Source organism: Petaurus breviceps, unplaced genomic scaffold (assembly GCF_028583685.1).
Source record: "Petaurus breviceps papuanus isolate PSGF00001 unplaced genomic scaffold, PetGlider_PUasm1.0 128, whole genome shotgun sequence".
Classification (NCBI taxonomy): domain Eukaryota; kingdom Metazoa; phylum Chordata; class Mammalia; order Diprotodontia; family Petauridae; genus Petaurus; species Petaurus breviceps.
Genome location: NW_027185664.1, coordinates 9,878,456 through 9,905,095, shown reverse-complemented (window position 1 = coordinate 9,905,095; position 26,640 = coordinate 9,878,456). Strand labels below are relative to the sequence as shown.

The window sequence follows — 26,640 nt, the reverse complement described above, 5'->3', positions numbered from 1 at the left end:
GTTCATTTTTTCCTCAAAAATTCCATCCTCATCAAGACCTTAGCCATCTGAAGATTCACAGGTCTAACCATGAGTTTGTTCCTATCTTGGATTATCCCACTTGTTGACAGGTAGTTAATATATCTGTTGTCTAAGCATGTAGGATACACTTTATAATTGTATTATTTTTGGTAACTCTTGGAAACTTGAAGACAGGTTCTTCCTCTCCATTTTTCCATGTGTAGTATTTTCCAGTAACTCTTGATCCTGGGTTCTGTGTAAACAGAAAGGGTTCTGTTTTGCTTGATTTTATTAAAAAGCAATAGACAACAATTTAAAATGAAATATTTTCTTTTAAGACCATGGTAACCATGGTTAATAAAGGAATCCATTAAAGACCTGGTGGAAATTTATCACAAAATGATACTTACTACATTGTTTTGCCATTTTAGCAGCAGCCACCATAAGCAAGGACATTCAAATGAAGGCATTTAGAATTTACTTATGAGGATAATGACAGATTCTTCTCAGGTAGTAAGCCTAAAGACTTTTGAAAACCTCGCATTTATGGGCCATTTTTTTCTACAAATTCTTAAGTACTTTTTATTTATTTGTATTTACAGTAACATTTTTGGGAAACAGAAGAGATGTTTATTTAGGGTTTCTGTGGACTTTAACAAGAGTGATTTAAAGAAGATGTGGACTGAGAAAAAGGATATGACACGCTGATGCAGCAGTCTCCTATTGCTGCTTCACCTGAATAATGAATTGATGATTTTTATAATTTGTTCGCTTCAGGTATATAATGGCCGAGGACCAAATGGATCTCCAGGAAAACCTTTTAAGGTACATCTTCAGCTTTGGGATACGGCTGGACAGGAAAGGTAACTATGATGACAGTAACAGCAATGACAGCTCACATTTACATAGTACTGCCTAACAGAAAAAAGCACTTTACTCACAGCTAACAACCCTATGAGGTAGGTAGCAGTATTATTCCCATTTACTGATGAGGAAATTGGGGTTTGGAAAAGTTAAGTGATTTACCCATAATCACACAGCCAGTAGATATTACAGCGTGGGCTCCAGCACCAGTCATCTGTTTTTTTTGTAGGCAATGTTGCACTTTTTCGCTTCTAGCTATGTTTCTAGTGACCCAAGACCTTTTTTGAAAATTGCTAATATCGGTGACTAAAACTATGGGTAATAATTATAGTTAAAATGTGTATGGGGTTTTAGGTCTGCAAAGTACCTTATACTTTCTCATTTGATCCGCATGGCAGCTCTCTTTAGGTAATAAATCCCCATTTTACAGATCAGGAAACTGAGACTGAGTTGTTAAATGGCTTGCTAGCTAGTGACTTAGCTAGATGAAACTAGGAAATATATAAGGCAAGATTCCAATTCAAGTCCTCTTGACTTCCAGATCAGTGCTTTTGTCTCACAAGTTACAAAATAATTATCTAGCAGAAGAGAAGCACCATGGGTATAGTGGAATCAGAAATATCTGGGATCTTCTCACCCCTGACACAGACATGTAAATATCCCTGAAACTGAGGCAACTTGCTAAGTTACAGGTGGATTGTGACCTGCCTTGTGGGAGGGAGTTCTGATGTCACTGCCTCATTGGTGTGTTAAGATATAAAAATAACTATTTCTAGGGAATTAAGATAGGACTTTTAACATATAACGTTACTGGTGTAGAGAACTCACTGGTGAAGAAACTTCTTCTAGCGAGGCAGGCTGAGATCTTCTCTGCTACTTTTAGATTTACCTGGAGCATTGAGAGATTAAATAACCCACCTAGGATTATAGGGCTAGTGAAGCCTGGTCTTCCTGGCAGCAAGGCTCATTCTCTATCCGCCATGACAGGCTGCCTCTGTCTGGATATTTAAAGATGACTAACAAGTGAGCCTATTTTAGTCACGTTTGACAAGCAGAGTTCTGAAGCGTCATCATTGTATTCTCTGTGAAGATAACTTCTTTCAAGTTGTCTCTGGTTTTGGGTAGTAGGTAGGGGGGTGAGCTCAATAAAGGAGAAGTGAAAAATAGAAGCTACATATGTAAAGATGAAAATACGCCTACACACTGTTTAAGAAAAAGACTGTTAACCACATAGCAGACTTATCTCCCATCCTCCTCCCATCCCCTAGAGGAACTTTTTCTTCCATCTATAATAACCCCATCTATGCTGTCCCTCAGTACATGCATGCTTCCCTCTCCATGGTTTTGCCTATTTTATTCTTCTCTTCCTAGAATGCTTTCTTCCCGTCTCCCTTTCCATCTTTCAAATTCTACCCATTCATTGTAATTCCACATGAAAACTAATTGACTTGGGAATTCAACTGAATGATGGAGAGGAAGCAAAGACACCCGTTCATTACTGTGAAGTCTTCAAGCTTCACAGGCCAAGAGCACCCTTGTTCTTTTCAGAAGCAAAATGACATTCCAGCCTTCAATAGGAGAAGGCCCTTGCCTAGGGCCCCCAAATGCCTTGACCAAGAATTTACTGTTTTGGCAATTTGAATGATTTGGGAAGGACTTCTATTACTTGAAGGTAATCGCATCCATTGTCCTTTTACCAAATTACTTAAATACATTATTGTTTTCTAATTTAATTTTACCTGTCCCTTTCTCTGACCTCCTTAGACAGATCCTCGAAGGCAAGGTTGCTATAATTTAATTTAATGCATTTATTAAGCCCCTGCTGTCTGTCAGGAATTGGTCTAAGTGCGGACAATATAGACACGAGGACAAAGTAGTTTCTTATCTGCAAAGAGCTTGCTTTCTATGGGGCGGGAAGAAAACCGGTACAAAATAAGTCGATATTTTTTAAAAATTTTGTGGAGAGGTAAATTTGCAACTGAATGAATCAGGAAAGACCTTCCTTGTGAGGAAGGTTGAATTTGAGCTGGAAGCAAAAGAATCCAAGAGGCAGAGGTGATGAGAAAGATTATTTTAAACATGGAAAATAGAAGGTGAAAAAGCAGGAACCAGGGAATGGCTTCTCATGATTAGGGAATAGCAAGCAGCCAATGCAGGTGCAATGTAGAGCCTGTGAATGGAGTACTCTGAACTCATTCTAGGTGAGTGGATGCTCTGAGTACACTCTGGTCCTCTTTCCCAGAGCCAATCTGTGACATTTCCCCTCAGTGTTCTAGGTACCCCCAAAGACTAGAGTATCTTTCTTCTTTACTGCCATCACCCAAGCCCCTGGTGACTGTGCCTCCTCCATTGTTAGGCTCTTCATTTAACTTTGATGAGTTATTACAAGAACATATTTATTTCCAAGATATAGCTAAGACCACAGTAAAAACATCTCCCCTCTTTGCACCTCTACCTCAAGGGGTATCCTCTTTGCTACATTCCCTCAGCCTCCAGGGTCTTAATGAGTTCCTGTATATCACTGATCCCGCCAAGTTCATGTCCAAAGGCAGCATATCTGACAGATGAGTCCTAGTCTCAGTTACCTCTGGGCTGGGGTCCTGAAGGTCGCTCCCAAAAGCAAGAAGCTCTGTGGGGCACTAATGCTGCCTTTGTTCTAGAACCCAGAGTAGCCTCCTAATGACCTTTACAACTGAATAGAACATGATACTCTATTCACCTAGAACAGAAAGAAAAATGAAAGAAGGCCCTAAGATCTGTCCCTCAAGAGTAACTGAAGGGGCCGCTAGGTGGTGTAGTGAAAAGACCACTGGCCCTGGAGTCAGGAGGACCTGAGTTTAAATCCAGCCTCTGAAAATTAACACAAAAACTAGCTGTGTGACCTTGGGCAAGTCACTTAACCCCAATTGCCCTCCAAAAAGCAAAAAAAAAAAAAAAGAGTAACTGAGGCAAAAAGGAGGTAGCTGATGTTGACCGGCCTTTTTGAATTCCCCTGAAGCCAGTCAAAGAGCCTCTTCTTCACCATGTGTCCAGAGTATTGCCACAAGATACGGAATATCTGTGTATGCTCCAGCATGTCTACTTTCTTTAAATATTATCACAATTCTCCCTAGTGTCCTGAACAGGAAGAGGTGACATCAGCTGAGCCAAGTTGAGGGGGATGGCACATATACCAGTTTTTGCTGTTGTTAAGTTGTTTTTCAGTCATATCCAGTTCTCCATGACCCCATTTGGGGTTTTCTTGGCAGAGATACTAGAGTAGTTTGCCATTTCCTTTTCCACCCCATTTTCCAGATGAGGAGACTGAGGCAAACAGGGTTGAGTGACTTACTCAGGGTCACCCAGGAAGAGTCTGAGGTGAGACTTGAACTCCCCAAAATGACTTCAGGCCCAGCACCCTATCCACTGTGCCATCTAGCTGCCCCACTGTAGCGGCAAGCACCCCAAGCACGTCCTCAGGGTTTGCTGCTACCACAGGTTCTTGGATCTGCTTTGATAAAGGAAAGCAACTCAAAATGGGTTAACAAGCTTACTTTAATCAGTCAGACATATATCATTTATCTTGTTCAGGGGAAAAGGTCAGCACCCCGAACTTCAAAGTATACAGGCAGAATTATCAAGACAGAAACAGATCAAGTAGACAGCTTTCCAGACTGTCCAAGCATTACATCCATACCAAATCAACATCTGGCTTTCAACATCTGGGTTTTTCAAAGCCGGGGAGGCCCTGGACAATGGCTTCCCAGAATACAGATCAGAACACTTCTCAAAGTGAGCCCCCCAAAACAAAGCCTCACAACAGGGCTTATATAGCCTTCTCCTGGCTCAGAGAATGTAACAACCTTTTGGACCCACTGGCCAATCAAAAAGTATATCTACTGAAAAACAAGCCTCCCACCCCAGGCTTCAGGTGCACTTTAGCCTAGGGGCAGGGAAGATCTTTAAAATTTACATTCGCCTTATGCCCACATACACTGATAATAGATTAAAACCAGATTATGATGGGCTTTAAATGTCTACCAAAGGAGTGTGTGTCTTATCCTAAAGATGATAGAAAGCCACTGAAACTCCTATAGTGGGAAGCAACATGGCCAGCCTTGTGCTTTAGAAATAGCAATACCCCTTTAGCCGTGTGAAGGATAAATTGGAGAAGGAAAGACTAGAAGCAGAAAAATCCATTAATCAATAAGGAAGCTATTGCAATAGTTCAGGCAGAAAGTGATGGAGGTATGAACTGGGCCGGGGGAGGGGATGAGGTTATGAAGAGGGAGGAGGGGCTGGAAACAAGAGATGTGGAGGCAGAATCAATAGAACTTGACAAGCAATTGGATATGGGAAGTGAGGGAGACAGGACAGTCAACAAATAACTTGAGGCTGTGAGCCTGTGTACCTGCAAGGATGGGGTGGTAGTGCCTTTGGCAGAAATGAGAAAGTTAGCAAAAAAAAAAAGTTTCTTGTGGAGAAGGTATTGAGTGCCTCCTTGGATATATTCCTTTGAAATATTTGCGTCCCCTGTGACAAAGTGCCCTAAACTAAGCAGACACTCAGATACTTGCTTATTCATTGATTTTGATGCAGGGGGGGGGGCAGAGAGTGTTGGCTATTATCCAGTACACTATATAAATGTACAGCTTGTGTTGCTAATACTAGTGTGGAATATGGCCAGTTTGAGTCTTAGAAGGTATGGATTCTAGTGTTGACTCACTCAACTGTCAGCCTTGGGCAAATCACATAGGTCTTTCTTGGGCCTATCACATATTTTCCACATCTGTAAAAAATAAAGGAATTTAACTAGACCAACTTTAAGGCCTGTTTCAGTTCTGAATCTATATTCTATGTAAGATGTAAAAGCTTAGTCAGCAAGGTAAAGGCATATTCTTAGATATTGCCATAAAACCATTCCATAAAAGTGTAAGGATAAAGATTGATTCTTTTTATTTTTTAATGTTCCTTACTTTCCCAGTTCTTATATACATGCATCTGCCCCCTCTTAAATTTTTGAGGTTATAAATGATTCAGTTTTTAAAATGTATTCAAAATACTCATATTTAGGTCTGTAAATGTCAGGAAAAGTGCTGGGATTTTTTTCTCTCTGCTTTTTTCTTAAATTATGAGCTCTTTGCAGTTTCCATCATAGTTATGTTCCCTCTGAAATTATTACTCAAAGAATCTTCATATGTCAGCCTTGTTATCACAGACCACACATTTTTGGATATTATGAAAAAAGAAAAATGCTGTCCCTGCATGAAATTGTGTTTTCGACTTTGGCCTAGCCAAGTGGAAGAGATGTTTCATCTTGTGTCCTCATAACTACTGCTTTAAGAGGCAAGGCAGGATGAAAACAGGGGGCAGTCTTAGTTACCATAAGTCATTCTTCTGTTGACAGCTCTTCTGACAATTTTGTATGTGGTATGTTTGTAGGACAGCTAAGCAAGGCCTATTGTGTCACATAATCTACCTGTGTACCACTATAATTTCTATGTGGTTATGTCACTGAAAAATATGTTACCCTGAAAGGAAAAGTCATGTTCTCCAAGTAAATTTAAGGAAAAAAACAAGGCTTAATCTTACTTAGTGATGCAAATCTCTTGGTTATGCTTTCTTTATCCTCATGGAGAGCAATCATACTAGATTCACCACCAACCCCAGCTTCCAACCAATCCAAGTCACTAGGGCAATTCAATCAGTTATTTGGCCGGTCAATAAGCATTTATTAAGTACCTACTCTGTGCCAGGCACTGTGCCTTAACTACCAAAGCAGTGATTGGTGAAAATCACTTAATATAATTTTGCTGGATAGTTCTGACATCCAAGATAGTCTAATCTCGAAGTAAAATTAAATGATTTTGCACCAAGATGGTGGCAAGAAAAAAACAAACAAACCTGTTCCCTCTGTTATCTCTGGCAGAGGGTTTTTCTTTTTTCAATCTATGACAATGGAAATCTTCATTTGCAAATAAAAATCATTCAAATATTTCTCTATTTTCATGCCTTCATGTTAAAATTTTAATTTTTAACTTGCTGTAATAATTTGTTGTTCAAGACTTTGTGTCCTCCACCTTTGTCTTTATGCCCTTTACCTCTCTTTTTCTGTTTTGACAAATAATCTCCCTTCCTTGTTCCAACCGTCTTTGCCTTACAGCTCATGGCCAAATTCTCATTCGTCCATTCTTTCATCCTATCAATCATTCAACGAAGATTTTTATCATCTGGCTACTTTGTGTTATTCTGCTACCACTGTGGAATATGTATATGTATAATATATGCACATTTATATGCATATTGTATGTATATGTAATATATGTTTCTACCTCCTTCTTCTTTACAATCTAGTTAGAAGTATAACAAGAATTATTATAACTAGTAAATATTTCCATTTCTATAACACTTTAAGATTTACGACAAGCCTTCACAACTCTATAAAACAACTAAAGTAGTGCAAAGTGTTATTATCCCCATTTTACAGATGAGGAAAGTGAGGCTGAAAGTTTAAGTTACTTGTTTATAGTTGGACAGCCATAAGTATTAGAATTAGAATTCAAACCCAAGTCTCCTGATTTGTAGCTTTCCCCACTAGACTTTGCCACCTCTCACAAGACAAAGGTGCAAGAGACACCTAGTGAATGGTAAGATTTCAAAATAAAGTATCACCAAGCACACAGCAGATGGGTATAGTTAGTATGGAGGTAACCCACAGCAAGGCAGGTAATCAAAATAAAATTTTAACTCATTCTTATAAAGAACTTCAAGGTTCTCCATCTTGATGACAATTCCCTTTATACTTGGAACAATTGCAAACTGGCAGTCTTTCCTTCTGTCCCACCTGTAGTCCTATGGAAATCTCTGCAATGGTAAGTGAAGGACTCTAATTTCAAAAGTGAGAGAAGGCAGGAGGAGCCCTGTGGCAGAGCGGAAGAAGCATCAGTCTTCTAGAAGAGTTCGTGCCAATCTGAACTCTCTGGTAAAATGAACACCTGCCTGGCCTCTCTTGAAGGGTTGTTGGGCAGTAAAGTACTTTCTATAAATTGTTGAAAACTACTTATGTGAGAGCTATTGTTATTGTTGGTTGACTGACAAAATCACTGTTATTAACATTCTTTCACTGTGCTTTCTTGGCAGATTTCGAAGTCTCACCACAGCATTTTTCAGAGATGCCATGGGCTTCTTATTAATGTTTGACCTCACCAGTCAACAGAGCTTCTTAAATGTCAGAAGCTGGATGAGTAAGTCATACCAAGTAGCTTGCCTTGACTACTCTAGAACCTAACTTATGCATCTCCATATTTTACTGGTTTGCCTGGATTTGGCTACATCACTTCGAGAATGCAGATACATTTTCATGGTAGAGTGTTGACTGCCAAGCCCAGTGGCTTTTCTCATACCTCATTCTTTTTTTTTTTTTTTAACTATTACCTTTTCCTGGATCTTCCTCTCTGGGAATTTTTGATGCCACTCTCTCACATTAATCCTATCTGTCTGGTCACTCCTTCTTTGTCCATTTTGTTGGGTCATCCATGGCCTATCTCATAATCATGAGGCTTTGCTCTGGGTTCTTTTGTCTCTACACTCTCAATAACCTTGTAAGTTCCAATGGATTTAATAATTATCTCATACAGATGATCTGCAGATCTATGTATCTGCCTCTAGCCATCAGCTGCCTATTGGACACTTTTAATTGGATATAGTCCTCTCATGTCAACATATCTGAAACATAACTCATTAGCTTTCTCTCACAATTTACCCTCCTTCTGAGCATCTGTTTCTGTCAAGGGTCTCACCATCCTTCCAGGTCCCCCACACTTTGGTGTCATCTTTGATTTCTCACTCTCTCTACCCCATGTATCCAATCCATTACCAAGTCTTGCTCATTCTACCTTTCCAACCTCTCTCATCTCTATAGCCTTCTCTCCACTCAGACCATAACCACTCGAGCTCAGGTCCTGATCACCTCTCAGCTGGGCTATTGAAATAGCTTCCTTATTAGCCTCTTGTATCCAGCTTCCCCCATCTCCCAATCCAACCTCTAGATAGTTACCAAGGTGATATTCCTAAAGCACAGGGCTGACCATGTCACCCCTTTGCTTAAAAACTTCCAGTAGTTTCCAGTGTCCTCTATAACTACATTCATATTCTTTTGTGTTGTTTTAAACTCTGTGTAATCTGGTTCCAGCCTTCCTTTCCAGATTTATTGCATAAGAATATCTCCATGCACTCTTCTCTTAATCCAGGTTGTCTTCCTGTTCTTCACATAGAACACTGTACCTTCTCTGCATGTTCCTATACCCATGCTTAGAATGCTTTCCCTCCTTTACCTCTGCCTCCCAGAATCCTTGACTTCCTGCAAATTCAGCTCAAGCACCACCTTTGTTCTCTACATTAGGCCTTTCCTCATCACTCCATTTTCTTGTCCTTACCCTGTCCCCTATTAATTTGTATTTACTTTGTATTTTCTATTTACTTATATGTGTGCATGTTGTTTTCATAAAAGAATGTAAGCTACTTGAGGGAAGGGAATGTTTCACCTTTGTCTGCCTATGACTAGCACCAAGCAAAATATCAGGTATGCAGTAGATGCTCAGTAAATGCTTGTTGGTTTGATTTGATTGAACCAGGTAGTGATAAATAAAGTTGGATGTGGGTAGGTAACAGTTTAGTCTGGTTAACATCACCATCCCTGGCCATGCAAGATGTTCACCTTTGTGTTGTATTATCTGGCAATGAGACAGTGTTTGTCCTTTTGACCTCTCAGAGAGAAACATTTCTGGCATTGCCATCAAATGTACTTATGAGACTAGTTATCTCATTTGAAAAGCCATTAATTCTACTTCTTTAGTGTGCCCTCAAGTGACTCTTTAAACTAATTGAGTTGGCATCTACAACATGAAGCATGAAGAGGGCTTGGGAGAAAGAATCTGGGTATATACTGGGTGGGAACACTTACACTTGAAATTTACATGTACTCTTTGGTTAATTGGGCATAGGGAAGAGCTCAAGAGATCCCTCCAACTTCATGAGAAGAATCATTACTGGGACACTGTGTGTGTGTGTGTGTGTGTGTGTGTGTGTGTGTGTGTGGGTGTGGGTGTGTGTGTAAATGGAGATCTAAGCCTGTTCTATTAGACAGGTGACTAAATGTGAAAGAGCCATGTGTGAAAAATGATGATTGCTTGAACTTATTAAGAATTAAAGATAATGGGAAAGGAATAACTTGAGGACTGTATTACACAGAACATTTCATGAGAACAACATTTGATTGTCAAGGGTCATGGAAAATTTTTCTTTCTGAAGAATGGGAGAAAAATATTTCCAATGCATTTGAGATGATCAATAAAGAGGTTTTTAGTCCACAAGGTCAGAGCCCTTATACAAAAGTTTGTATGCTTCAGTGGTTAAATATTATTGTCATCATTTCACCATTTTCCTATAAAAACATTTTCTTTTTAAAATAAATTTTATCAATATATTTAATTTTTACATTACCTAAATTTCCTGTGTCCTCTCTTAGAGTCATTCTTTATAACAAAGGATTTTTTTAAGAGAGAAAGAGAAAAAAATTCAGCAAAATTGATCACACATAGAAAAATCTGACATTATATACAATTTCCTACACCCATAAATACTGATATCTGCAAATGAACTGGATGAAGTGTCTCCTCAAATCTCTATTTTGGGGCCAACCTTGGTTTTTATAATTTTGCAACATTGAGTTTTGATTGTCTTACAATTATTGTTCTTCCTATTTACATTATTGTAATTATTGAACATATTGTTTACCTGTCTCTGTTCACTTTGCATCCCTTTCTGCAAGCCTTTCTATGAAAAAGCAGATTTCCAATATGATGGAAGACAATTGCAATCTACTAAAGATTCTATATTCAATTTTGTTCATTAATATGATTGTGACCCAAAGCAAAAAGCAGAAAAGTTGGGCTTTCTTTTTCAGATGTATGATTTGCACTCACTTTGCTTTATTACTCTATTTCTTGTCTCATTTGAAGGCAATTTTCTTGACTTCTAGGATTAGAAAACATGTTAAGATGGTATTCAGTCCACCTTCCTTTAGCACAGTTGGATGTCTCCTGTATTCACAGACTGTGGGAAGAATGTGCATTTTTTTTAAGATCATTAGGTACAATGTTTTAGTAATCCTATTTCTTATCATACCATCTCTAAAGTGAAAGTAGCATTGAGTAGGGGCATGACAGTGGAAATGCAGAAAAACAGACACAAAAGGCATTTGAAGACAGAGGATCTGAGTTCAAATTCTTATCATTTAATATTTTGTGACGTTGGGCAAGTCATTTAAATTTTCAGGGTCTCAGATTTGTGTGGTTCAGTCGTGTCCGACTCTTTGTGACTCCATGACATATATGAATAATATCCATAAGATTTTCTTGACAAAGATACTGGAGTAGTTGGCCATTTCCTTTTAAAGTGGGTGAAGGCAAATAGAAGTTAAGTGACTTGACCAGGGTCACGTAGCTAGTAATTGTCTGAGTCTGGATTTGAACTTAGGTGCTTTTAACTCCAGGAGTCCACTGAGTCCACTATCCACTGAGTCACCTAGTAAGTAGCCTTTTACCAGTGGCTCATCTGTAAAATGATGAGGTTAGATGTAATGTCCTTCAAGGTCCTTCTCAGCTCTAAATTTCCTAATATTCTAATATCGATCTACAATATACTATACCCATTGCCTTCACTTGTGTGCCCTTGAGCAAAACTATTCTAAAGTTGAGGTCCATTCATTGTAGCTTATCTACTTATTTTTCCTCTGACTTTAGAATAGAACCATAGTTTTTGAGCTCAGAGGTTTAACCTGTTCATGTACACACACAGACACACACAGAGTTAGTTCTGTTTCTATCGATAGTTGGCCATAGTCCTGCTTTCACAGTATTTTTCGGGTAGCCTCATACTTACCTGTTCTTTCCATTATAAGCATAGAGGAAAATAAACATAGGGATAAGCTTGTGTGTGTGTTCATGTATGTGAGTATACATGTTCATGTGTGTATATGTGTGCTTCCTCATGCATTTATGTATGTTGGAGGCTATTATTTTGATTAAGCATCTGAAGAATGAGCAGTCACATGTAACCAATGTCGTTAATTTGCCCTGCTTTCTTTCCAAGGCCAACTGCAAGCTAATGCATATTGTGAAAATCCAGATGTAGTACTAATTGGCAACAAGGCAGATCTTTCAGACCAGAGGGAAGTAAATGAACGGCAAGCTCGAGATCTTGCAGATAAATATGGGTAAGTTAGTTCTTGCAAAAATTCATCCCATGTTACTGGCTGCAGCATGAGAACCTAGACTAGAGTCGGGCTTTCCACAGGACCCTGACACATGAATCAATACTCAGCAGTGGGCCAGATGAAGAGGGACCCTGCATGATTGTAAGACTTCTGGAGGAGCTCCGGGGAACAGACACTTGAGAGTCAGCCCCAGCCCTGCCCTGACTCAGCTTATTCTCCAATATCTAAGAAACCTTCTTGTGATATTGGGGTTTTGTTTGATGGGTGGGTTTGAAGTGTGGTTGACAATGAAAGACTATAGGAGGAAAACTCGGGGAATACAGGTAGCTTCATACCTCCCCCATCTCAAAGCTTCCTAGAACAGATAATATTCAATAAGCTCTGCATTGGGGATGATTTTACTTCAGTTTGAATCTTGTATCGGACACTGGGACAAGTTAATACCCCTTCTTGCTCCTTTTCCTCATATGTAAAATGAAAGGGCTGAACTAGGTGATCTCCGATACGGCTGGGTGGTGTGGGGGGCAAAGGGTTGGACTTGGAGTCAGGAAGACCCGAGTTCAAACCTTGCCACAAACAGTAGCAATATGACGTACGGCAAGTCACTTAACATGTTTGCCTCAGTTTCCTTAATTGTAAAATGGGGTTAATAATAGCACTACCTCATAGGACTAATTATGACGACCAAATGAGATGAAATATGTAAAAGTACTTGCAAACCTTGATGTGCTACATGAAAGTTAGTTATTAGCTCTTGCCTACAGTTTTATAGCATAGTTTGTTTTGTTAAAAAAAAAAAAAAAGACTCGTGATTGTTGTGGTCCTTTTCTCTTCCTGTGGGAGACCAGGGTGATATTTCCCAATCCACCAGGCAAGGAGATCTATCAGTATTTAATTTTTAACTTTTTCTGAGTCTTTTTTTTTTAAAGCAATTGGGGTTAAGTAACTTGCTCAAGGTTACACGGCCAGGTGTTTCTGAGTGGGTGCTAAGTGTCTGAGCCCGGGATTCGATCCAGGTCATCCTGACTCTGGGGCTGGTGCTCTTATTCGCTGTGCTACCTGGCCGCCCCGTTTTTCTGAGTCTTTTAAAAACATTATATGGCTTTGTTCTACGTGTTGGCAGCTTATGATGACTTTTCCCCCTCTCATGAGTAATTGTTATCTGCTATTGTCACTGACAGCATACCCTATTTTGAAACAAGTGCAGCAACAGGGCAAAACGTCGAGAAACCTGTGGACACGCTCCTGGACTTAATCATGAAGCGCATGGAACAGTGCGTGGAGAAGTCACAAGTCCCTGATGCGGCCAATGGAGGGAATTCAGGGAAGCTTGATGGCGAGAAACCAGCCGAAAAAAGATGTGCTTGCTAGACTTCACCTTCTTAAACTGAGAATCGAGAGCCTCGCCCAAACAGTTGATCAGAAAACGTTTGACAAGCCACATGACTGATGAGTGAGCCTTGCACAGATACATTTTCTTTTCTTTTCTTCCAGATCATGAATTTGTAAACACCACTGTGATCATCAGTATTCAGTGGGACTGAACTATGAGCTTTAATGCCCCACAGTTCTGAGGCTGAGCTTTGATGCCCGACGGTTCTGAGGCTGAGCTTTTCCAACATAATCTCTCCATCAGGGACATTCAGTCGATTTTTTGGTTGTTGTTCTATGTTTTTTTTTTTTAATTTTACAGAAGCATTGAAATCCTCTAATGGGTAAATCCAAAGTGTTAGGGAGCCTAAAATCAGAAAGAAAGGAGATCACTCGCTGTCGATGGGTGGGGGGAGAGAGGGATAATAAATTGATTACTGAGGAAAAGCGCCAAAAGGGCGTTTCTTAGATTGTCCCACACTTTTTGGGTTTGCATTGGTAATAATGCATTAACTGCAGAAAAACTCCAAGTGAAGAATTCTCGAGGGCTCGTTAACTTATATAGCTTATTATAGGTATTCAGAACGTAGTGGGCCCTGCTAAATGACTGATAAGGTGATGGGGGGGTGAATATCTAACTTTTGATTAAATCCAGGGAATTGTGTGATCATGTCATTTCTGTGCTCCCGGTAAATGGCAAGTAGATGATAACTGGACTAGATAGAGTGACATATAGACAAAACAAGCAACCCAAAGAAGGGCATGGAAGGCTGACATTAGCCAGTACTGATAGAATATGTATGAGGGACAGCTTTCTGTCAGAGCCCTTGAGCCAGGCTTCATGCATGTCGTGGTTGAAGTTGATGTTGCCATTGGGGGCGATAATGAGAATTCCAGGGGCTTCCATTTCCAGTGAGAGGTCAAGAGGCAGCATAGTGTTCACTCAGCGACACATTTTACTTTTTCCACTAAATGTCACCTGGACACATGGAGTTTCTTCTTCTTGAAATGTTATAATTAAATCTCTTTCAAAGCAGTCATCCATAAGACTACTGGGCTTTTCATTTCTTTGTAGGATGAACCTCAGTGAAATATTTTGTTTTCTTTTCTTTCAAAGTAAAAAGTGATCATTAATTGTAGAGAATTGGGAAAGTCATAGACATCCTGAGCCATACTTTTCTTCCACTTGATTCTTTTTATCAAAAATGCCATTCCAATTCCATTGATCCAGAACTACTGAAAAACAAAGGGTCTTTGCTTGGGTTCCCTCTGAATCTGCAGATCTTTAGGAAGGCTTATAAAGATCATATCATGATATGGTTCAATACTTATTTTTAACCCATGCTTTTATTTTTACCTATTTCAAGGAAAATGCAAAGTATGGAGACACATTTGGAGAAGGGAGAATGAAACTTGTTTAAGTAAGTTCATCCCAACAGTGTGTTTCACATAGACTAGTTTATCCTTATGCTTAAGCTATTATCAGATTTACTCCACAGTAATGATATTATAAGGTATTGATAAATAAACATTTAAAACTTTCCCATGGAACCTCATTCTTTATACAATATTCTAGTCACTCTTAACTATGAATGAGGTGTCTCATGAATATATCCCTTTATTTAATAGAGATAAAGATCCTTAATTTCTTTTCTCTTTCCTTCAAAGTAGATACTTTTTGAAAAGGATTTCTCATTCCTACTGCTCATATGACACATGAGCAAATAAAGACCCCTTAAGAGCTATCTATGTAATTTTGCCACCTTATCCTATCTTTCCTAAGCCCATCATTCATTTCCTCCAGGATTTCACCTCTATCACTGCTATTTCTGACTTCCAAGAGAACATTTGTCTTCCTGTCCCTAGGGTGGAACAAGATCAGGAGGAAGCCATGTAAGGATTAATTTGGGGACGAAATGCCGCTTTGCATTCCCACCTGCTCTCAGCTTCTCCCGCTCCTTACCAGACTTTCACAGCAGTGCCTAACTTTTGAAACTCATTCTCATGTTCCTTCTTGGGGTGAGTTTGCCCCATAACATTTTGTATTTTTCTGAAGACCCGGCCAAGATGGAGAAAACCCATTAGCTAACATCTAAGACCACAGAGGCGGGAAAAAAAGTTAATGATTATCCTCTTCATTTAATCAAACAAAAACATAGTCTTCCCCATCCCATTAACAGTGTCTTCTCTGGCCCTTCCCATTTCCTTCTATCTTTTATGCCTGAAATCTCCAGTTTTTATACTTTTTGCCCCTGCATTACGCTGATGAAGAATTGTTAGTTTTTATAAGGTCCAAAAAGACAGTGCATGCAATTAGACTTGATTTTGTGTCTATTTTTATTCATAGTGCTCATACAGTCACTTAAGTTTGGGGGCGGGGTCTTTGTGCCAAAGAACTATTCTCTGATAACTGGGGGATGAAGTAAAGGATCAGCATACCAACAAAGCTATTGGACCCAAACTTGAGGTGGGAGGTGGGAGGAGGGGGTAGGGACATGGGCAGATGGTTGTGGTGTGGGCAGTCTTTGGAAAGGGTCAAACTGTGATGAATAAATTTAAACTATAGTCTCACTTCCTGTTTGTAACATCCTCTGTGGCACACACACACACACACACACAGACACATACACACAACACAACACACAGTCTGGGTGCTCTTCTAATTGCCAATTTTGTCCCTTCAAGATAAAAATCCAGCCTCCTTCTTCACATTATTTTGGCACCAATGGATGATAAACTTTTTTTCCTATAGAGACACTATTTTGAAGAATTTAGATGACTCTAAGGAAACATAAAGCTTGTGTTTGAGCAAAAATAAACCAACATGGAATTCCTACCCTGCTTTAAAATCTTGGCCAGTCAGTGTTTCTTAGTCACCAAGGCAATGTTTTTTTTTTTGTTTGTTTTTCCTTCAATGCCTTTTATTAGATTATATTGTATTGTTGGAATTGTTCAAAATGTATGTGAAACTCTTTTTCCAGTGTAGAAATCATCTCAGTGAGGAATTTGCACTGGTTGAATGTTTACATTGCTCTTACCTGGTGCCTCAGATACCTCTGTGACCAAAATCGGCTTCAGCCACATGGTACATTTGTGGTAATATTGTATTACTTGGCAACCTCTCTTGGACTTTCTTACAGGGTTATAGAACTCTTGACAATAACTCCAACTGAAGTCCACCTGCCCCAAATCCAGGTTGCTGAAATTGCCTATCTTTATTTCTTTGCTAATAGAGTTCCCATCAGTCAAATGTGTTTACCATAATTAAAGTTCAGGATTATCCGTCAAATGTAAGCCCTTTTGTGAAAATGAGTTGAACAGAGTTGGATTACAAATTCTTTTTTTTCCTGATTAGGGATGGTAACTGTTGTGGATTGCCAGTCAGAAAGCTTTCCTTACCATGCAGGGATCTGGGTAGTCAGTCTCCAAACAAAACTATTTGGAGGACTTTGCAGACACTCAGCAACCTAAATTAAATCAGCCTGCTTTCATGCCATGGTAGAGTATGGGCTATCCCACTGCCAAAATAAATAAACAAACAAATAAAAATAAAGATCAGTGTTTTAAAAAATGTTTGAGCAAGGACATTAACTCTGAATAAATTCATCACAACCTGACCAGAAGGGCTATCTTAGTTGAATTTCTGCGTTTTCCTAACTATGCTTTCATCATCCAACCAAGTTCCTTGTCTTGTATTGTCAGAGTATCCATTTGAAATGCTTTGGGTGAGGTTTGGGATAACCATTCCTTAGGGAGAATTCTAATTTTTGGTCTTTCCAAGGGGGAAGAAAAGTAAGTCGTGAAGAAGGACTTGGTATTTTCCTGTGAATCAAAGAGTATTTTAAAATTCTGAATAAAGTTGATTTGAAAACTTAGCCAAAAGTCTCTCTACACTTGAAATTCCCGTGTATTTGAAGAGACCCAATTTACCTGGTCAGGTCTTGAAATATGTTGTCATTAAAAAAAAAATAAGTTCCACCCCCAGAAATTCGTAAGACAGAATTATGTAACAAGTGTTTCATTTAACCAGTGATCAGAAAGCATGGGCTCTGCTCCCCAGCATGCCGTGTGACCATGAAGGACAGCTAACATCTCTTTGTTTCTATTTACTTTAGCAAGGCTCCCCCTTGCTCCTTATGTATCTCACATAGAAGGTATGAGATCTAAGACATATCATATCCATAAAGTATTTCCGAGAGAGAGATGTGGTATAAAACTCAAGCTACAAATGCATTAAGCATTTCATATCCCTGATCTAGGGAGAAACTTTGTTCCCTTGACCCAGGAGGATTGGATTGTTGAATTTATCCATCAAGAAAATGACTCTTCACTTCTAACTACCAGTGTTCTTTACACTATTAATGGAGTCAAACATCTTTTAAAATCTAGACTGTATATTTCAGTAAAACTGTTCCATTTTCAAAGAAATCTACAATACCTAAAGAGATCATTTAGTAATATATCAAGAATTTTACTTTCTTCTTGAATTTTTTAAAAGATGATTTGAGCATACTTGAGGCAGGGGAAGGAAATAATGCTGAGGTGTGGTTTGAACATTGGGTCCTAGATGGAGGGTAGTGTTTGCTGAGTTGAAAGGTACCAAGATGTTTGATGAAGCCATGAAAACAATGATCTGGTATGACAGCCTGAAGAGAGATGTTAGCTGAGCAACTAACATCTTACTGCCTTAGGATTCCTTTTTGGATACCAAAAGACAAATAAAATTGAGATTATATTTGTGTGGCCAGAGATGAGTAAAGAAACATTTTGTTCAAGCACATGTGTTGAGGGGGTAAAAAGAGCTATGTTTAAAGAATTGATTCTATGTAGAATAAGAGACGTTGGCAGGGAGCTATTTTATAACAGATATATGGAAAATATCTATCAAATACTTTTCTCCCCCAGATAATTATTTAATGCAGGGCATGGGAGTGGGGAGGGGTCAGATGTACAAACAAAAGAGCTATTTCAGTACTGGGTTTGCAGTTTGCTATATTTGGAGAATATTTCCTTTATTCTATGTGAATGAGGTTTTTCTTTTCAATAATGTACTTGAGGGACTTGAGGAATAGCATCCCAAAGACCTTTTTCAATGAAGTTCATGTTCAAAGCTGAGGATATTTTTCCACTTTCCCATTTCAAGAAAAGGTCATAAAACTCAATTTTGTAGCTGTGAGACTGAATAACAGAATGAATCTAACAATGACATTTTAGAAGAAATTTCCAAAGAAGTTACATTTTGGTACAGTCTCTTAAATTTTGCTTCTCAGGAAGAATAGTTCAGTGGAAAAGGGATTAGATAAGTTGGAGACTTTCCCTGCCACTAACTTGCTGGTCATTTGGCAAGTCACAACTCTGGAGGCCTGTTTCCTTAATTACAAAATGATTAGATGACCTCTAAGGGCTAGTCTAGCTCTCGATGTCTCCACTTCCCTTCACACAAGCTAAAGGATATTCCACCATCCCCATGTATTCTAATGTCCCAGGAATAGACTGAACATGAACTGAGGCTTCTGTTCTTAATGATTGCTTTATTTTATTTTATAGAGTGGCTGTTGTCCTTATTAATTGCTGTTAGCCAAGGCAAAAAGCTGCTTATCAGGTTAGCAAAACAATGTGTTTAAACTTCCTCTTCAGTTATGCTATAGGCTGTTTTTAAAAGGCTGTTTTGCATGCTAAGGACAATCCAGGCCACCTCTGCTGTGGCTGTGTACATGTACCTGTGACTTCACAGGTGTAGGGAACTTCCAGGGTAGAAATTCCCTCCACCAACGTCGATCATCAAATGTTTGCAATTTAGAGTTACTTAGGGCATTTGGACTTTAAGATACCCAGTGTTAACTGGGTCACACAGCCAGTATGTGTCAGAAGTGAGACTTGGACCCAAGTCTTCCAGCCTCTGAGGTGGCAAAGGACAATAAAAAGCCATCAGTTCAACCATTAATGTGTGAGAAGTGGCCAGATAAAGAAAACAAAATCACTTGAACGGAAACTTTAATACTTGTGGAGAGACTACCAACCTTGGGCCTCCTCATTTGATCTGTGTATACTTTTTTTCAAGTACAGCAAAATAAGAGATGAGTTCTCCTTTGTCTCTTATTTCCTTGTGTACTTCCTTTGAGGCTGCCAATTTCTTACCTTAAAAGCGTATGCCAATGTGGTGAAACTCCTCACTGTATAATAGGGCTTTTTTGTGAACATATCCATGTAAGAGATGATGGCTGTATCTGAAATTATTTATGGAAACTAATGTGTCCTACTCTAATCATGTTTTAAAGATAACCATCGTTTTGACTATAACAGTCAAGTGTTTTGCTGTTTCCCAAATTTACTCTTAGATAACGTTTTCCTTAATGTTATCTTGTGTAGTTTTCCTGTTTTATGTCAGTCTTCACAGGTCCATAGATGTTTTGTTTTAGTACTATGAATGTAATTTAAACTTTTAACATGGTATTTTCTCTCTATATGCCCCTCAGTAGACTGTGGTGCCTGACACTGCTATGTTATCACTTTATTGTACCAAAGTTCCTATGGCTTGAAAAAAATTGTCCAATGAATCACTGGTGTCTGGGTTTGAATAATATGGTCAAGGAGTGTATCCTGTGATTGTTTCTGCACTTTTCAAATAAAAATGCATTTTTACCAGTTGCGTTCAGTCCCTTGAAAAGTGTATCCCAGTGTTTAAGTTTGAAATTCACGAGAGGGATAAGGGGGTTAATAAGGAAAGACAGAAATGCAACTTCTTCCCATTAGTGATGGGACCTTCTTGGGACCTGCCAAACTCCTGCCTTCTCATCATCTATATGATCTTATTATTCATGAAAAAAATCTATCAACAAGCATATATTAAATACTATGCGCAGGGTACTATGTTAAGTACCAGTGATCCCTCTCCTCCCCGTAGAAAAAGGAAATATTAAAAGAAAACAAGTCCCTTTGAGGTGTTTATATTCTAATTATACAACATTCAAACACACACACACACACACACACACACACACACACACACCTGATCATACAGAAGAGATACAAAATACATTTAGAGGGAAGGAAAAACCTTTTGCATTAAGATAGCCATTGACCTGAGTCTTGAAAGAAGCCTGACTGGGATTCAGTGAGGTGGGAGAGAATTCCAGGCATGAGGAATGGCCATGCAAAGGCAAGGAGATGGGAATGCAATATAGGTATGAGAAACAGCAAACAGCCTGGAGTGGTATGACTGGCCTTGAGAGTGTAAAGGAGTAAAGACTGGAAAAATAAGAAAGGGACCAGAGTATGAAGAGCTTTAAAGCCAAACAGAGGAATTCACTATTTGATTATAGGGATGGTTAGGAACCCCTGGAGTTTATTTAGCTGGGGAGGGGTGCTTGACGTTGTCAAGACCTGGAACTTTATGGAAATCACTTTAGCAACTGTATGAAAGATGAACTAGAATAAAGAAAGACTTGGCAGGGAGACCAATGAAGAAATTAAAGGGAGTAGTCTAGTCTTAAAGTATGGACTTTGCTAGAAACTTTGTTCCACATTTAATGTTCCACATTAAAAATTGCTTATGATTGCAGTGCTTACTTGTAAATGCTTCAGTGTCCCAAAATTAATAATGTACAATTAGCCAAACGAATAATGAATTTTCATTCTCAAATGGTACCATTTTCCAAAGGGGTTAATGATAGAGGCTACAGTATGGTTTGTTTGATATAGATATACACACACATTCACACAAAAATGTGCACATAAACCCATATGTATATACATATATGAAATCTGTATGTACATATAATGTATAGGTATTCACACACATTTACATATCATATACATGCTCGTGTATATATAGACACACCAACATATATGGTATCATTGGAATATATCGGTGTGTATCTAATACAGAAGTCTATATGTAATCCAGTGGCATGGTAGATAGAGCACCAGGCCTGGAGTCAGAAGGCCTTAGTTCAAATCTGGCCTCAGATACTTCCTAGCTGTGTGACCCTGGGCAAGTCACTTAACTCTCCCTCAGTTTCTTCATCTGAAAATGAGCTGGAGAAAGAAAAGGCAAACCACTCTAGTATCCTTGTTAAGAAAACTTCAAATGGAGTCATGAGGAGTCAGATACAAATGAAATAAGTGAACAACAACAAATATGATATATGGTATATATTAGTGTTTATATATGTGTATACACACATACATATTGTGTGTGTGCAAACAGACTGTTCTTCATTACCAGGGACATGTATTTTCTCCCCTGGTTCCATCTTAAATAATGCAAGATAAGTCATTGCAGTGCTGGCTGCCCGAAATAGTCACAAATGTGCCCCGTGTTGAGAAAGGAAATAGGGCACCCTGACATTAAAACTCTGCCCATAAACAACAGGTGCTGTATTTCACCACTGTATGCATGGGTTATTAAACTCACAGGTCCTTTGATTGAGGGTATTGTTATTTCTGGCATTCTCACGGAGAAAATTTCCTCAGCTATAAAATGTGAGGGTCAAGCTAAATGATCTCTAAAATCCTTTCCTTCTAAATCTATGATTCTGTAAATTGAAAGTGTGAGGACAGATGTCAAAAGGTTAAAAAAGATAATTGAATATATCCGTCAATAAACAAAGAAGGAAAATGGTAGAGTTCATAGAGAGATATACGCACTCTTTTATAATAGTCGTGTGTGGCTAAATCTGGTTTCTGGTGGCTTTAAATCATAGCTTAGTTGTATACAGCCCAAGAAATCAAAAGTGACCATAGCACACCTGAAAGCAGGTCTGGCTGTAGTCAGAAATGCTTTGTGGTCCAGACTTTGGTAAAGATGGGTTTAACCCTCTTAAATGTGGCACATCTTTAGATTACTCCACAGGTCCAGAAATGGAGGGTGCATGGGGCAAATTTATGCAAATTGTGCCCATTTTTCAGTATATCTGCAGAGAATTTTACCTTTTAATCTATAGATTTAGGTGAAGTCAAACAGAACTATTAATTAGACTAATATTATTGACAGTTGCATGCTTCCTATATATATAACCCTGGTGCCCTTCTCCCACCTTGGTACAATGACAAACCCAGGTCCTCTCCCCCAACTGAGGCAGCTAAGTGGGGCAGTAAATAGAATGCTTGATTTGGATCCAGGAAGACCTGGGTTCTAATCCCATCCCTGACACTTGGTAGCTAAGTGACCCTGGGCAAGTCACTTAACCTGTTTGCTTCAATTTCCATATCTGCAAAATGGGGAGGAAAACAGCACCTACTTCTCAGAGTTATTGTGAGGATTAACTGAGATAAGACTTGTAAAATGTGAATAACATTTGCCAACATTTAAGTGCTATATAAATGCTAGTTATTGCAGGTGAGGGGGCAGCAGCAAATGGTTGCAAATCTATTCTTTCATTCACATAGAAACTTTCAGTATGGAAACTGCCTCTGCCAATGCAACTCTGCCTCTGCAACTATTTATTTATTTTTAAATAATATTTTCCCAAAATTACATGGAAGAATAATTTAAAACACTTTTAAAATTTTGAGTTCCAAATTTATAGTAATAATTTTATAGTAAGCAATTTGATATAGGTTATATATGTACCATCATGTAAAATATTTTCATTAACCATTTTGTGCAAGAATGGAAGGAAACAAGGAAGGAAGGAAGGAAGGGAGGAGGGAGGGAGGAATGAGGGAGGGAAGGAGAAAGGGAGGAAGAGAGTGAGGAATGAGGGAGTGAAGGAGGAAGGAGAGAAGGGAGGGAGGGAGGGAGGAAGGAAGGAAGGAAGGAAGGAAGGAAGGAAGGAAGGAAGGAAGGAAGGAAGGAAGGAAGGAAGGAAGGAAGGAAGGTTAGTACTATGTTTCAGTCTGTGTTTAGGCAACATCAGTTCTTTATCTGGTGGCAGATAGCATTTTTCATCAGGAGTCTTTTGGGATTGTCTTGGATCACTACATTGCTGAATTTACCACTATTTAGACATGTATAGTCTTATCCTGGAACATTGAGAGATTAGCTTATTTGTCCAGGGTCACTCAGGCTGAGTCAGGGGTGAGACTTGAACACAGGTCTTTAGAGATCTGCTCCTTACCCACTATTGTACACTGCTTCTCTTTTCAAAGAACAGTTAACTTCAGGATGAGCAAGAGAAACGAGATACATGGAAGCTGATTCATCTATCTCCCTCAAACCTTCCACCACCACCTCATCCATAAAATCAGGGAACCATGCCAAAGCTAGGTGTCTATACTTTCAAGTCACCTCCTCTTCTCAGGGTGTGTGAACGACTGGCACCAGGCTCGACAGTTCGTACACAAAAGTCAAAGGGGAATGCTAACAGCTAAAACCAACTCACCTGGGGCTCAACTCTCCTTCTGCATGGAAGGCTGAATTCAGGAGACTTCAGCAAAGTCATTTTGGGCTATCTCCACTTCCTAAAAGATACCCAGAGGCAAGTTCTGCCCAACTACAAAAAGCCAGTGAGGGAAGCAAAAAGGATATGACTCAGAACAACTCTCAAAGCTTGAGATATGAATGATACAAAAAAAACCACCAAATAAAACACCAAAATACTGGTTTAGAAAGCTCAGGAGCATGAGATCTTAATATTAAACCTTCCAGTCAATAGAAATCAAATGCTTCAAAGAAGCTAACTAAAGTGGCGCAAAAATGTAACCACACTATTTTAATTCAAGGTATATCAGGAAATAATTTAAATTACTTAAGAATAAATATATAAGGGCCTCTTCACCCCTCTAATTAACAGAGTTTAAAAGCCATCTCCATGTTAGCTCCCCATTTTTATTTGCCTGCTGAATCCTTATCCTCCCACTTCTCCAGCAAATGCTCTCATCGGACTAAGAAAAGGGTCAACCCTAAGGGCTGATGTTAACCCTAACTTTGATTTTTAGGATTTCCCTTTGGCCAACATTTTATAATCTGGAACCAAACTGGGAGAAGAGATGGGGAAACTCCTTTTCTAGAGAGAAAGTGATATACTGAATACATAAGAAGTCAATGAAGTTTTCTTGTCAGACATGATGCTACTAATAAAAAGTTTGTGAAATGCCTTGTACACATCATTTCATTTGAACTTCACAATATCCCTGGGAGATAGGTTCTCGTTCTCTCCCTCTCTCCCCAACCCTCTCTCTCTCAACTATCACCATCTTCAAAGGTAGAAATTAAAGTGGAGTAAGGCTAAATTCCTTATCCCAGGTCGCATAGCTGCCAAAGTACCCTAGACAGGATTCAAACTCACGTCTTCCTTAGTCTAAGGCCAATGCTCTATCTCAAGACCACTAAATAAAGCTGCCTTTTCCCCCTAGTATTTGGGGAGGAAAGAAGAAAGCATATGATTTCTGACCTACCCTAGTAAATTCAGACTCTGTTCCACTATAATCTAATTTTACTTTATTTAGTACCTCCTCATGACTTATTATTGTCACATCAAACATCTTTGTCCCATATTTTATACAATGTTTAAAAAAAAAGAAAAAAGCTATTTTGGATTTGGATGGAGACATAGTATCTTTTTCCTGTCCAAATTTAGAAAACAGAGATGCTAAGTGGCCCTTAGCATACAGAGCCAGCTGGGGTTTTTTCTAATCCTGAGTAACTTCCCAATAACTCCTCATGCTTCCACATGGCTGCCTTAATTCTGAATTTGGAAGCCTGAAGATGGGGAGAGATGAATTTCAAAGTGAAGGAATATCATGGACTTGAGAAGCACTGGCATTCACACTCAAACTCTAAACTGAAAAGATATAGAAGATAAATTTATTTGTTCAAGAGCACCGCTAAGGAGAAAATATTTAGAGAAATGTGAACAGTTTTGCTCAGTGCATATCATTCCTTAATCCTGTAATCAACTTTTATTTTTCTTTTGGAGGGGGGAAGGCAAAGCAACTGGGGTTAAGTGACTTGCCCAAGATCACACAAATAATTAAGTGTCAAGTGTCTGGCTCTAAATTTGAACTCAGGTCCTCCTGACTCCAGGGCCAGTGCTTTATTTACTGAACCACCTAGCTGCCCTGTGTAATCAGCTTTTAAATAAAAAAATCTCTGCATTACTCTCATGAATAAAAATCTCACTGCAACATAAAAATGCAGGAGAAAAGTTATATCAAGAGACAAAGTAAAGAAAGTACATAAGAGTGTATGCATGCATATTGTCATTGTGAATTGTGCAAGTCAAGGCACCATGCTCTTGATATCCTTGGCCCTCTTTAAGAAGGACAAACAACAGTGTCTGCACACATAAACACACAATGCATAAACACATACATGTATATTTTGTTTTATAGAATATCATATTGCCTATTACAAATAGCTATAAATTGTGGCACCATCACGCACAGAGTGCCAGTCCTGGAGTCAGGAAGACTCATCTTTCCGAGTTCAAATCTCCTAGCTGTGGGACTCTGGGCAGTTCTATTAACCCTATCGACCTCAGATTCCTCATCTGTAAAATGAACTGGATAAGGAAATGGAAAACCATTCCAGTATCTTTGCCAAGAAAACCCCAAATGGAGTCACAGAGAGTTAGAAATGACTGAACAAAGAATCTATAAATTAGTTTAACATGATGCCAGTTTTTAAGTTGAAACATTTCTTACAATTCTCGTGATTACAGTTCTCATTGCTGTAGGCAGAAAACTTGCTTCAGGCAGGAAGGGAGAAGTTAAGTGCCACCTCTAAATCCTACTGGCTAAGTGATCTTAGCCAAGTCCTTTCCCCTCTGGATGCCCTCAGCAACCTCTCCAAAACTTTAATTTGCAGGGAAAAGGCTGCATTGGAAGAGGCAATTTCGTTACTGGAAATGCATTATACCAATGAAAGTACAGGTCCAGACCAAAACAATTTCTTTTTTTTCAACTTACAATACAGGATGTCAGTCAGTAGAATGACGTTTCCTGATACTGAAATGTGTATCATCAATGCAATAGACATTTTAAAAACTGTCTAAACCTTCCTAGTCTTAACTCAAACCTGACTTTGAAAAATACTGATTGTTAATTCTTTACCTTACTTGGGGTGGGAGTATATTCCTCCATGCCAATTAAAAATTCTACATGCTATTCTCAGGGTATAAAACATCTCCTGTAAGGCCTTTCAAAAATGGGGCATTACATCTTTCAGATTAAAAAAAAAATGTTTTCCGCAGACATTACAATTTTAA

At 38.9% G+C, this 26,640-nt stretch overlaps 1 protein-coding gene across 2 annotated transcripts in view; it reads left to right on the top strand.

The window, feature by feature from the left end:
• The window catches only part of LOC138172113 (ras-related protein Rab-27B), a 239,221-nt gene extending 219,084 nt beyond the window's left edge, over positions 1–20,137 (top strand). For both annotated transcript variants that reach the window (XM_069101695.1, XM_069101704.1), the window contains 4 exons: positions 778–863; positions 7,984–8,087; positions 11,995–12,118; positions 13,300–20,137. In XM_069101695.1, coding sequence (XP_068957796.1) covers positions 778–863; positions 7,984–8,087; positions 11,995–12,118; positions 13,300–13,489 — 504 coding nt within the window. In that variant the 3' untranslated portion in view covers positions 13,490–20,137. The remainder of the gene's footprint in view (positions 1–777; positions 864–7,983; positions 8,088–11,994; positions 12,119–13,299) is intronic.
• Positions 20,138–26,640: the final 6,503 nt, after the last annotated feature.